The following is a 12,971-nucleotide window of genomic DNA, read 5'->3' on the forward strand; positions in this document are numbered from 1 at the left end:
TTAAATAATTTAAAAACTATGTTTTGAATATTATATATTTTAATTATATAATTTACAGTTAAAATATACATTTAAATATATTTAAATGGTGCTGGTTTGTGTTTGATATTGAAAAAATAGACATTATGGATATAGCTAGATGTCATTTTACTTAGTCTGACCCCAATGACCAGACAAACACCAGGTTGGCGTTCTACCAGGTTCAAGTCACGAAATGCTAATGTATAATTTGATTGTGGGATTAAAATGAATAGTGGGTGGTGGGGGTGATATACCTTGTAGAGAGGCACCTCATCCTGCGGTGAAGAGAGCCATCAGACTGTAAGTTGCAGGGAGGTGGTTGGCATGATTCTGGGATGGTGGTCTCTCCTGTTTCAGCTGGCTGATTGCGTCTGAAAGATTTGCTCCGTTGGTCATATCTGACAGGCTGGTGGGACAGGAGTTTTTTTGAGTCCTGATAGAGTCTTTAACATGGAATAAGGTCACATTGCAATAAAACAGATCAAAGATGTTGCTTTGCTTCTCATTAATAGTTAATTTGGATCATATGACTTTCTGTTGGTGATAAAACATATGAACACATTTGATCAAACATGGATCTTTTCCCCTTCCTTTTTGTCCTTGGTTATCGTCTCTCTGAAAAATGTCTGGTAGTATGAAAGATTCAGATGCTTGAACTGGAGGGATTTATGTCACGAGCTCGGAAGGATTGTGTGTATTATTAACGTCTTCGGGGACTGGATGGAATGGATGTAAAGTAGGTTGAGTTTATGACAACCATTGCAAATTTTTGGCCCGATATAGTGATGCATTGATGGAACAATGCGACAATAGTGATGGTTGCTGAAAGGATGAATGGTATACGATAGATAGATAGACCTAAAGATAGATAGTAAGATCAGCCCTTGGTATGCTTGGGACAGTTCGAGTTCGTTCTGTTGTATTTTGAAGAAAAAAAACTCCACGAGTCCAAAGCGAGAGTTCATTCTTCAACTCGCTTCTTCCCTGGAAAACCACATGCAGGCCTGGGAAAATCATTTCCACAAGTTTAGGCATGCTTCCTGTTCCCCTCATCTTGTCTCTCGCCTCGGACAAACCAGTGTGGGCACTTTCTGCGTGAAGACGTTTCCCACACCACAGCTGGAGTAAAAAAAGGTGTATCTCGCTCCTGAGAAATCTTCTGTGTTTGAATTCGCCCTTATTGTCCTTCCCTGGAGGAATTACCTAATGTGACGCTGTTTCTGAGGAGCTGCAACACGGCTGGGTTTTCCTGAGCAGGTCGGTGATTGAAAGCTTCAGCAGCTCATTTTGGATGCTTTCAGATTTCTTTCTTTGGGTTTAAACAGGTTTCTCTTGTGGTTCCATGAACCGATCTCATTTTTTGTGCTGTTGGTCCCTTGTCCATGGTTTCCTCTGCATGCACGAGTGCAGGCGTACAGGGTTCCTCTGCGAACCTCACGGTTGACGAACACAAGCATGTACGTTCCCGAGTTAGACACTGTTGGACCTCAGGCAGAGGAGTATGAGTCTGAGCCCAAGTTTGTGAGTATCCTTGGGTTTCTATCTGTGGTACAGGTTCATTAGATTCTTTGCAATTGACGTTACCAAACCTTCTGCTGTAACCCATGTGTTGGAGACACCCACCCACCGGTAATTCACGGTCCGCTAATATCCCAGACTGAGTTGTTATCCATTTCAGTGTTTCTGTGGACTGCTGCTATGTGTCATAGCCAACATTGCCAAGGACACTGTGGGATATTTCCAATCCCGTGCAGGTACAGATCCTCGTCTCGGGCAGTGACGAATCTTAGAAGGGGTAGGTGTATGTGGATGGCACGAACTTCATAGACTCTGTGTTGGTTTGACGTAGAACGAGGAGGCCATCCTCTCTGATCGTCTTGCAAAATTCAGGATTGGCCAACCTCTTACCAGGGACACTTGACTGGCCCTGCTCGGTTTGGAGGATGCAGTGAGCCAGAGGTGTTCCATGTTTCCCATCGTTGAGTTCCCGAAGCCAGGCTTCAGTGAAGATGCTGGGGTACGAGGTCTCGGGGTATTTGATGGGGTTTCCTCCAGCACGGACGGTTCCAGCCATCCACCTCCAAAGGATCTTGGACCACAATTACGGGCTGCCTGGTTTTCTCAAACTGCACAATCTGCAGGTAGAAAGTCTTCCTGGTTTGAGCAGCAAGGGTTAACGGAGCGAGCTGGATCCACGATGCGATCGTGTAAAATCACAGAGGCCAACCCCGAAAATGCTGAACACCCTGTCTGAGAGTACGGGAGCCTGTTCGGGCCACACAGAAGAATCATAAGTGGAGGACATTAGAACTCAGTTGAGAATCCTCTTTTAGATTCCAAGTGGAATGGTACATTTAAAGTTAATATTTTGAAATCAGGTAGCAATGAAGATGCAGAAATTTAAACTTGACAGATTTTGATTTTGAAATCCAATGAATGTTGTTTCGAAAAGAACTCATTATATAGATAATAAAGAAATTCTCTTTATGAAACTGTATAGGTACAAACAAACTGAATTATGGAAAAGCCCTTTTTCAAAAACACTCCTGAAAAAGCTTTTTTTTTGAAGTCGTTAGATTGGATGTGATGGAGTAGTATAGATGTAGACAATAGGAGGACATATGGATAGATAGATAGATAGATAGATAGATAATAGATAGATAGATAGATTCTGATAGATAGATAGATGATATGATAGGCTGATAGATAGAGTTTTTTAAGTGTTCACCATTACCCGGAAGTCTTCTCCTGCAGGATGTGTTTGGGGATGTCATTCTGTTCCCGTGTGAATGCTGACGTTGCCAAGAATTAAAATTAGTTCTTCTTTACTAATATAGATAGTAGATTATAAAGTGAAAATAAAGAAGTACATCATCATGGAAGTGGTTCAGTGGTACGAGTATCTGTGCGAAGCATCATGGCTGATTAAGAGCTTTATTAAGTGGATGCTCTTGATGTCAAAGATGTCCTATAAGCACTGCACGCTGAGCAGATGAACATCACTACGGCCAGCTGCCTGCCGGCACTCATTTAATTGACCTCCGATTCTGGCGGAATCTTTATGAATGTCAGACAGCGTCTGGAGCACTTATCTCAATGACTCCTCAAAGATGATCCGTTTGAAGACATACAGTATACTGCAGTCGCGTTTCTCAGATCCTCTGAGCTCAGGACTGTCCCTGTAGACACTGTCTGCTAATGACAATGTGCTGCTGACTGTTTTCAGACAATAATGTCAGTTTGTTCACAGTGTTTGCTTGTTTTTCTAATTGTCAGACAGCATCAGAAGAAGAATTACGAGAATGGTTTGTTGACGTACTGTTTGCATGGGACTTCTCTTTTAGTAAGATACAGTGTAGACTATATAATGTACTACAGCGGGACTAGTTTTAAGGGTGTTTGCCTCAACTTTAGGTCACACACTATCTGGCTCTTGGGTTGAATTTTTTACTATAAAACGTACCCAGGCAATGCCCGGCTCTCGTAGTTTTTGTTAAACTGATGGTCAACATTTGAATCACACTTCTCGTCGCTTGAAACTTCTGTTACTAGCGACTTACTGACTCCTGAATCCATGCCATGTATTGTTGTGTAACTATGTCATTTTGATTTGGTATGTTGTTGATTTTGATATAGATATCTCTTTGTAAAGGTTCTTTTATACAATTGGCTTTTTTTAATTCTAATTTCAGATCTTCATTCTAAAATTTTGAAGAGAAACGAGTCGTGTTTGTGCTCTTCTTGTACGATTAAATTATGGTGACCTGTCAAGAAAACAAGTGCAAAGAAGTATAATATCACATTTATGAGCAATTTTTCAGACCGCATTCTATTAATTAAGCTGGTGGCTAATTCAAGCTGTAAAATGTGCTGGCAATAGGCAGTTTGCCAATTTTATTTTATCATTAAATAACTGTCATCAAAAGTTGATCCTTTTCGCATCTCTACCTTTCTGTTTGTAGAATTGTGCAAAACATAGGTGTGTTAACTGATTTATGGTTGACAATAATTTTCATTTTTGTATTGGTGCTAATACATAAAATTCGATATAGCTTGTGAAATCCAATGCCCAATAGCAGAGTGTTTAAACATTATTATATGTATTGATTGATTATTATTCATTACATGTATATGTTATTATTTACATGGGTCATACTCGAACTTTGTATGTGTGTGTGTGAAAATGTGCCAAAATCAGTCTCTTTTTGCAATCAAAAAATTAGCTGACATTTTGGTAAACTATGCTTGAAATATGTCAAAATATTAATCGTGGTTCCAGGGGTTGTCATTCTAGATAAAAGTAGATAGCATGGATTAGCTATTGAAACAAGTCCTCTAAGAATGGATAGCGTGATTGACATTTTATTTTATTATTTAAAATGTCTGAAAAGATCATTCCCATTCTCTTGTGATTCATGTATGTTCACTGTTGGACAAATTCAACCAGTGTGAGTGTAAAGGGACTTTTAAGAGAGTTTATTATTTTCTGGATTTTCAGAAGGTCAAAAGGTCCCAATAGCGTAATGATAAGAACAGCCCCCTCATACAGGTTCCTTCTCAAAAAAATATTAGCATATGCTGAATAAAGTTCATTATGTCTCCATAATGTAAGGATAAATAAAATTTAATACACTTTCATTCTCCTATTTTTAATGATTCAGGGCACACCAACTGACACATGATTTCAGGTCTTTGATTGATTTACAATACTGATGATTTTTGGCAATACAGCTCATGAAAACCCAAAATTCCTATCTCAAAAATTAGCATATCATGAAAAGGTCTCTCTAAACGAGCTATTTAACCTAATCATTCTGAACTCAACTAAATAACTCTAAACACCTGCAAAAGAATTCCTGAGGCGGTTTTAAGAAACTCCCAGCCTGGTTCATGTACTCAAAAACCGCAATCATGGGTAAGAACTGCCGACGCGGACTGCTGTCAAGAAGACCATACTGACCACATCAAGCCGAAGAGGGTAAGACACAGAAAGAAATTTCTGAACGAATAGGCTGTTCCCAGAGTGCTGTATCAAGGCACCTCAGTGGGTAAGTCTGTGGGAAGCGAAAAAGGTGGCAAAAAAGAACGCTGCACACCGAGAAGGGTGAGGATACGAGACCCTGAGGAAGACTTGTGGAGAAGGACCGATTTCCAGAGACCTTGGGGACCGGCGGAAGCAGTGGACTGGAGTCTGGAGTAGAAACATCCAGAGCACCGTGCCACCAGGCGTGTGCTTTTGAATCAGAACACAGCGGCAGAAGCGCCTGACCTGGGCTAACAGAGAAGCAGCACTGGAATGTTTGCTCAGTGGGTCAAAAGTACTTTTTTCGGATGAAAGCCAAATTTTGCAGGTCATTCGGACATCAAGGTGCCAGAGTCTGGAGGAAGACTGGGGAGAAGGAAAATGCCAAAATGCCTGAAGTCCATAGTGTCAAGTACCCACAGTCAGTGATGGTCTGGGGTGCCATGTCAGCTGCTGGTGTTGGGTCCACTGTGTTTTATCAAGGGCAGGGTCAATGCACAGCTAGCTATCAGGAGATTTTGGAGCACTTCATGCTTCCATCTGCTGAAAAGCTTTATGGAGATGAAGATTTCGTTTTCAAGCACAAGCCTGTGCACCTGCTCACAGTGCCAAAACCACTGGTAAATGGTTTACTGGTATTACTGTGCTCAATTGGCCTGCCAACTTCTCATGACCTGAACCCCAAAGAGAATATGTGGGATATTGTGAAGAGAAAGTGGAGAGACGCAAGACCCAACACTCTGGATGAGCTTAAGGCCGCTATCGACAGCATCCTGGGCCTCCATAACACCCTCAGCAGTGCCACAGGCTGATTGCCCCCATGCCATCACCGCATTGAAGCAGTCATTTCTGCAAAAGGATTCCCGACCAAGTATTGAGTGCATATCTGAACATAATTATTTGAAGGTTGACTTTTTTTGTGTATTAAAACACTTTTCTTTTATGGTCGGATGAAATATGCAAATTTTTTGAGATAGGAATTTTGGGTTTTCATGAGCTGGTATGCCAAAAATCATCAGTATTAAAAACAATAAAAGAACCTGAAAATATTTTCGTTGGTGTGCAATGAATCTAAAATATATGAAACTTTAATTTTTATCATTACATTATGGAAAATAATGAACTTTTTCACAATATGCTAATTTTTTGAAAAGGACCTGTATTTAAGGCCCTGTAACTGTTTTTCATGATTTCAAACACCCGTTTTCCTTCACTAGTCGCTCATTGCTAGTTTAAAGGGATAGTTCACCCAAAAATCAAAATTATGTCATTAATGACTCACCCTCATGTCGTTCCAAACCCGTGAGACCTCCGTTCATCTTCGGAACACAGTATAAGATATTTTAGATTTAGTCCGGAGAGCTTTCTGTTCCTACCATCTGAGAATGTATGTACGCGTATACTGTCCCCGTCCAAGTAAAGGTAATAAAAACATCTTCAAAGTAGTCCCATGTGACATCAGAGGGTCCGTTCGAATTTTTTGAAGCATCGAAAATACATTTTGGTCCAAAAATATCAAAACCTACGACTTTATTCAGCATTGACTTCTCTCGTCATCCCGGGTCTGTTATGAGCGCATTCACAGCACATCCCAGTTCGCGAACGAAAATCACTCGAGTAACCGGATCTTCTTGAACCAGTTCACCAAATCGAACTGAGTCGTTTGAAACGGTTCGCGTCAACAATAAGCATTAATCCACAAATGACTTAATCTGTTAACTTTTTTAACATGGGCTGACATCCCCTCTCGAGTTCAAATAAATCAATATCCCGGGAGTAATATCATTTAACTCAAAACAGTACACTGACTGAACTGATGACCGAGCCAGATAACGAACGAAAATTCCGAAGTGACTCGTTCTCGCAGTCAAGAACCGATTGCATCGGTTTTTCGGAACATCAAACGGTAGTGATAGGAAGTTCTGTTCTTTTTCGCGAACCGGTTCTTTTAGACAGTTTGATTCAATAAACCGGTTGCCGAAAACGGTCTCACCAGTTCTTTTGTGCTCGACGTACAATGAACTTCCATTGGCGGATGATTTGCCTTGATTCAAGCTTCGTCTTACCCGCGCTTCATAGCAGTAGCACAGAATTCAGTTTCAGAATCAATCACCAAAAGAAACCAGTTACTGGTTCAGACGCGATGTGTGTCAGTCTGCTTCACACATGCGCAGTATCATCAGCTCCTCCGTTCTGGAACCGGACGGTTACCACCAGAATAACGGTTCTTCGAGCTTGAGAAGAGTGTTCAATGGTTTAGTTCGTTAGATTGGCATCGGTTCAGTCAGCTGTACTGTTTGAGTAAAAGAAATTACTCAGGGATAGTTGATTTTATTTGAACTCAGAGGGAGTGTCACCCATGTTAAAAAAGGTTAAACAGCTTAAAGTCATTTGTGGATTAATGCTTATTGTTGACGCGAACCGTTTCAAACGATTCAGTTCGATTTGGTGAACTGGTTCAGAAGAAGATCCGAGGTGATTCATTCGCGCAAACGGATATCACTAAAACTGCAGTGTGTGAACGCGCTCATAACAGACCCGGGAGAGAAGTCAATGTCTGAATAAAGTCGTAGTTTTTGATATTTTTGGACCAAAATGTATTTTCGATGCTTCAAAAATTCTAACGGACCCTCTGATGTCACATGGACTACTTTGAAGATGTTTTTCTTACCTTTCTGGACGTGGACAGTATACCGTACATACATCTCAATGGAGGGACAGAAAGCTCTCGGACTAAATCTAAAATATCTTATACTGTGTTCCAAAGATGAACGGGGGATCTCACGGGTTTGGAACGACATGAGGGTGAGTCATTAATGACATAATTTTCATTTTTGGGTGAACTATCCCTTTAACTGCATGTTATGATTTCTGAGGTCATGGTTTTTCCCACACTCACACAGGCCGCCTGCTGCACGCTCTCCAGAAGGTGCCTGGCAGGGATGAGGAAGTCGGTCAGACACTGGAGGGCGTCTCCGTGGTAACGACCCTCGATGACCTGGAAGAGCTGGCTGAGGACAGTAGAGGCCGTGACCTCAAACGGTGGGTAGAGGGCAGACAGACAGCTCTGGATCGATGAGTCCAGGGACTCAGGATTCTGTAAGAACACACATACAGTTGCAGTTCATGAAAATTATACACAGCAAATAAGAAATATTATACTATTTATAGTATATTATAAGTCTATTTATTAAAAAAAAAATGTTTAATACATTTACATTACTGTTTAAATGTTTGGGGTTGACAAATTTTTAATGTTTTTGAAAAAAAACAGTCCTCTTCTGCTCTCTAAGGCTGCTTATTTGATCAAAAATACAATAAAAACAGTAATACTGTGAAATACTATTACTATTTAGAATAACTGTTTTCTATGACATTACAATAAAATGTAGTTTATTCATGTGATCAATGCTAAATTTATTTCAGCATCAATTTCTCCAGTTGTCAGTGTCACATGATCCTTCAGAAATCATTCTAATATGCTGATTTGCTGCTCAAGAAACATTTCTGGTTATTATCCCATGTTGAAAAACAGTTGTGCGCTTCATTTTTTGTGGAAACTGTGATTCATTTAATACACTATACCAAAAAACCAATTCCTAAAAGTTCAATATATTAAAGTTGAATATATTATATACAACTGAAAGATGAATAAATAAGCTTTCCATTGATGTAAGGATTTATAAGACAATATTTGGCCGAGATACAAAACTATTCTACAACTAGATGAAAATCTGGAATCAGAGGATGCAAAAAAAATCTAAATATTGAGAAAATTGCCACTTTAAAGCTGTCGAAATGAAGTTCTTAGCAATGCATATTACTTTTCAAAAATCTATTTTGATATATTTATGGTAGGACATTTACAAAATATCTTCATGGAACATAATCTTTACTTAATATCCTAATGATTTTTGGAAAAATCGCTTATTTTGACCCATACAATATATTTTTGTCTATTGCTACAAATATACCCATGCTACTTATGACTAGTTTTGTGCTCCAGACAGAGTCACATTTTATCTTTCAAGATTCTTTGATTAATAGAACGTTCAAAAGAACATAATTTATTTAAAATAGAAGTCCTAATGTAATGTAACATTAAATGTCTCAACACAAATGCATCTCCTGCTAGATCCTGGTTCTTAAGGAAATATACATCCAGTTTTTATTTAACAAAAGAAAATGTACAGCTCATACTTTCTCAGTTGAAGGTTGTTAGTGTAACAGACAGACAGACAGACAGGTGTGGTCTGGTAGATTGTGAGATGGTCCAGGGGGAGTTTTCAGTTTCTCTGACCCTCAGGCCCAAATCCAGCCCTTTAGTCTTTGGATCTGGATTTAGCCACTGCTGTTTCAGCAGTGACGGACCGCAGGGTTAATCGACATTCCTACTGTCCAGGGGGCTTATGTATACACACACATACGTGCACACAGATACACATGCAACTCCAGGACTAGGGCCCAAGTGACAGGGGCCAAATTCCATACTCACACGCATCTTGCTTTCGTTCAACAAGAAAAATTTATGAAAGTGAAAAAAAAAGTGACGTGACATACAGCCAAGTATGGTGACCCATACTCAGAATTCGTGCTTTGCATTTAACCCATCCAAAGTGCACACACTCCGTGAACACACCCCCGGAGCATTGGGCAGCCATTTATGCTGCAGCGCCCGGGGAGCAGTTGGGGGTTCGGTGCCTTGCTCAAGGGCACCTCAGTCGTGGTATTGAGGGTGGAGAGAGTGCTGTAAATTCACTCCCCCCACCTACAATTCCTGCCGGCGCCAGACTCGAACTCACAACCTTTGGATTGCAAGTCAGACTCTCTAACCATTAGGCCATGACTTCCCCACAAGGGGGTGTATCAGATATTAAACTGATAAGAACAGATACTACACTTGGTCTTAACCAAAAGGAAGAGAAGCAATGTGCAAGAAACTAATTAAATGTCAACATGAAATAAAAATTGTCTATTTCCTTCCTATTATGAACGATTCGTCAGTGCACGCTATTTTAAGGCTATACACTATACAGACAAAGACATTTTTAATGGACTGGTCAAATTTTAGAAATTGGGTTATTTTACTTTCATAACGTCTTCTTTTAAGTGGAAAGAAAACATCCACTTAAAATGTTAATTTTTATTACACTTTATAGACTCATCTGTTTGTGTCTGTAGATTTCAATTACGCTTCATATCTTTAAAGAGTTTTTTCTCCACTTCAGCAGCACTTATATATACCATACTTAGCAGTTTTATTCCTCTTTATATTCTGAAGGTTTTTACTGTGGGTTTTGTTAAGATATCATATATAACAATTTATACAAAAATTTTCCCAAAAATATAAAAATATATATTTTTTTTTTCCATTTACAATATAAAATATAAAAGTGACAAAAAGAGATATTCAAAACAACAACAAAAAAAATCAACCAAAACTAATCAATAAAATTAAGCAAGAAAGAATTGTGAACCTGGCTTTATCCAGTATTCAGATTTATTTTCAGGAAATGGATGTAAATTACTGCATTTTCATTAAGACAATGCCTCACTTGCATATTTAATGGTAAAATATGGTGATATCTATTAGTTAAAGTTTTGTTTAGTTTTGACTGCTTTTGAGTTACTCTTGGTAAAGCCAGATTCCAGTTTGAAACAGTTTTTCGATAATTTCTTACAAAAAATTAAAAATATTTCTGTAGTGTGCTTTTAATAAATACTGACATAACATGTTTGAATCAGTGTCTTGAAGTGTATCTTGTGAAGTGTCTGATGTTAGAGTGGACACGTCTGTGACACTGGATCCGGTGTATTTCTGACTGATCCATATTTATGTCAAGCTAGAAACAGACACCACGTTTGAGGCTTGCTGAAATATACTCGCAGTGACCTCCGAATCTCCTCTGACCTCAGTGGCCATCCATCAAATCACATGACTGATGTTAGGTGTGTGTGTGTGTGTGTTTGTGTGTGTTTGTGTTGAGATGTAGAAGTGAACCCTAGTTTTTAGTGTCCAGTTTCTCTCTCATATACGCAAATAACAACAGTCTGTAGTTCATATCCAAATCCTGTCACAATAGTTTTTAAAGCACAGCAGAATTAAATTAATTTTATAACACATTTGAAACACTTTAGTTGCAGACTGGAGCAAGAACAGTTAGATTGGCATTTATTTTGTAACTTTGTATTGGCTTTCAGGGTTTGCACGTGTATAACAGTAATATGTATACACTACAATAAATGACTTTTTGAGGTTGCAAATAAAAGATTATTGGAGTACATTTTACAAGAAAATGCAAGTCTTTACAATTTACAAAATGTTACAACAAAACTTTTACAACCGTTTATACAACATTTTTATGAAATTTTAAATTCAGTGAGTTACTTGCTAATTATTTGTAATTATTTGTGAAATTTAAAAGCATTTTCTAAGTAAAAATTGTTTCAAAGTACAATAATTAATCATTTTAATTATTGTTTGTTTTAATTAATACAATTTTATTTGCACTATATTTATTGTTTTTCAAATAACGTTCTGTAAAAGTGTCCACATTGCAAGTAATTTTACCTTTTGAAAATATTTCTCAATACATAATATTTTAATTGTATAACTGAAAAATGTTTTAATTAAAATAATATAGGACATTAAATCTTTTTTAACATTTTTTTTTTATTTGAATACAATTTAATTTAATACATTTTTTCAATTAAATTTTTGTAAAATCATCCTTCACATTGCACATAATTTTGTCTCTACTTTCCTTTGAAGTAAATTTAATTTCTTTCATGATCTAAAGTGTTCTAAGTTCTAAAACATACAGATCAGTCAAGGATTCTGTTTGCAAACACATTTCTGTGACTTGTTCTCGATTTAATAAACTTTTAGAGAGCAACTAAACAGTAATTTAGTAACAGGAACTTGTTCCTTTATCACGTGTCGGAGCAAATGTTTGCTTGTTACTTAATCCAGGACAGTCAGGCAACAAAGAACATTCATGCATCTGATGCATTAGTACCCGGACGCTCGACTTTCCTCAGAGGAATGTCATCATGAGTTATGATTCACTGTCCATTTACAGACACACTGCTCTTTTCTCTTGTCACGTTTCCCTCAAAAAACATCATATATGCCATCAAGTGATACTAAAAAATACAAATGGTGTAAAATTGTTTTACAAAACAAGACAGCACTATAAGATCTATTTGCATTATAATAACATGGTTCATGACATTACAGCACAGGTGCAGAAGGTCTGAGAACAGAACAGTAAGAGTTACCGTACCATTCTGACCAGAAGACAGCGCTTCTCCAGTTAAAGCTCCATGTCACTTTCTCTGAAGTCCCTTCTGAAGCAATGTGATTTATGTAGTGAAGCTGATAAATAAAAAAAAAAACCATCCACAATTCCAAAACAAAAAACCAAAACACTCAAGGACTCCTTTTTTTTTTTTTTGTGTGTGTGTGTGTGTGTGTGTGTGTGTCTGTGAAAGTGGGCTGTCCACTGTACAGACAAAGAGAGAGACTCCCTGTTATTAGAAATTTCCTTGTTCTTATAAAAGTAACGTGATTCTGTTATGAATTGGTGAATATACCAGATTCTAATAACATGAATCAAATTTCTCTTAAAAAAAAGGTCTATAAAACATGGTAGTATCTAAAACATTTCTTCTCTCATCTTCTGAGCTTTATTTAAAGTAAACTTGAAACGGCATTTGCAACACATTTATTTTTCATAATTTGTATTTCACTGAAATATATATATAGTGCATATAAAAATATTTTTATCAACCACCCAAGTAGCAAAAACCTGTTTCACATAAAATTTTGATTAAAGATTATGAAGTAATTAACTTTTTTCACAAATGAACTGCAATAAAATCAAGAATACTTAATTTTGATTTCATGTTGAATGTTATTAATTCA

General features: G+C 37.8%; 1 protein-coding gene and 1 pseudogene across 1 annotated transcript in view; both read right to left on the reverse strand.

Moving 5' to 3' along the window:
- The window catches only part of si:dkey-65j6.2, a 56,054-nt gene extending 43,640 nt beyond the window's left edge, over positions 1–12,414 (reverse strand). Inside the window, exons 1-2 of the mRNA XM_042750536.1 lie at positions 12,331–12,414; positions 7,944–8,141 (exon numbers count right to left, since the gene is read on the reverse strand). Of these exons, the coding sequence (XP_042606470.1) occupies positions 7,944–8,141; positions 12,331–12,333 (201 nt within the window). The 5' untranslated portion in view covers positions 12,334–12,414. The remainder of the gene's footprint in view (positions 1–7,943; positions 8,142–12,330) is intronic.
- On the reverse strand, positions 9,768–9,974 carry LOC122142107 (annotated as a pseudogene).
- Positions 12,415–12,971: the final 557 nt, after the last annotated feature.

This window comes from Cyprinus carpio, chromosome B23, assembly GCF_018340385.1.
Source record: "Cyprinus carpio isolate SPL01 chromosome B23, ASM1834038v1, whole genome shotgun sequence".
Classification (NCBI taxonomy): Eukaryota; Metazoa; Chordata; class Actinopteri; order Cypriniformes; family Cyprinidae; genus Cyprinus; species Cyprinus carpio.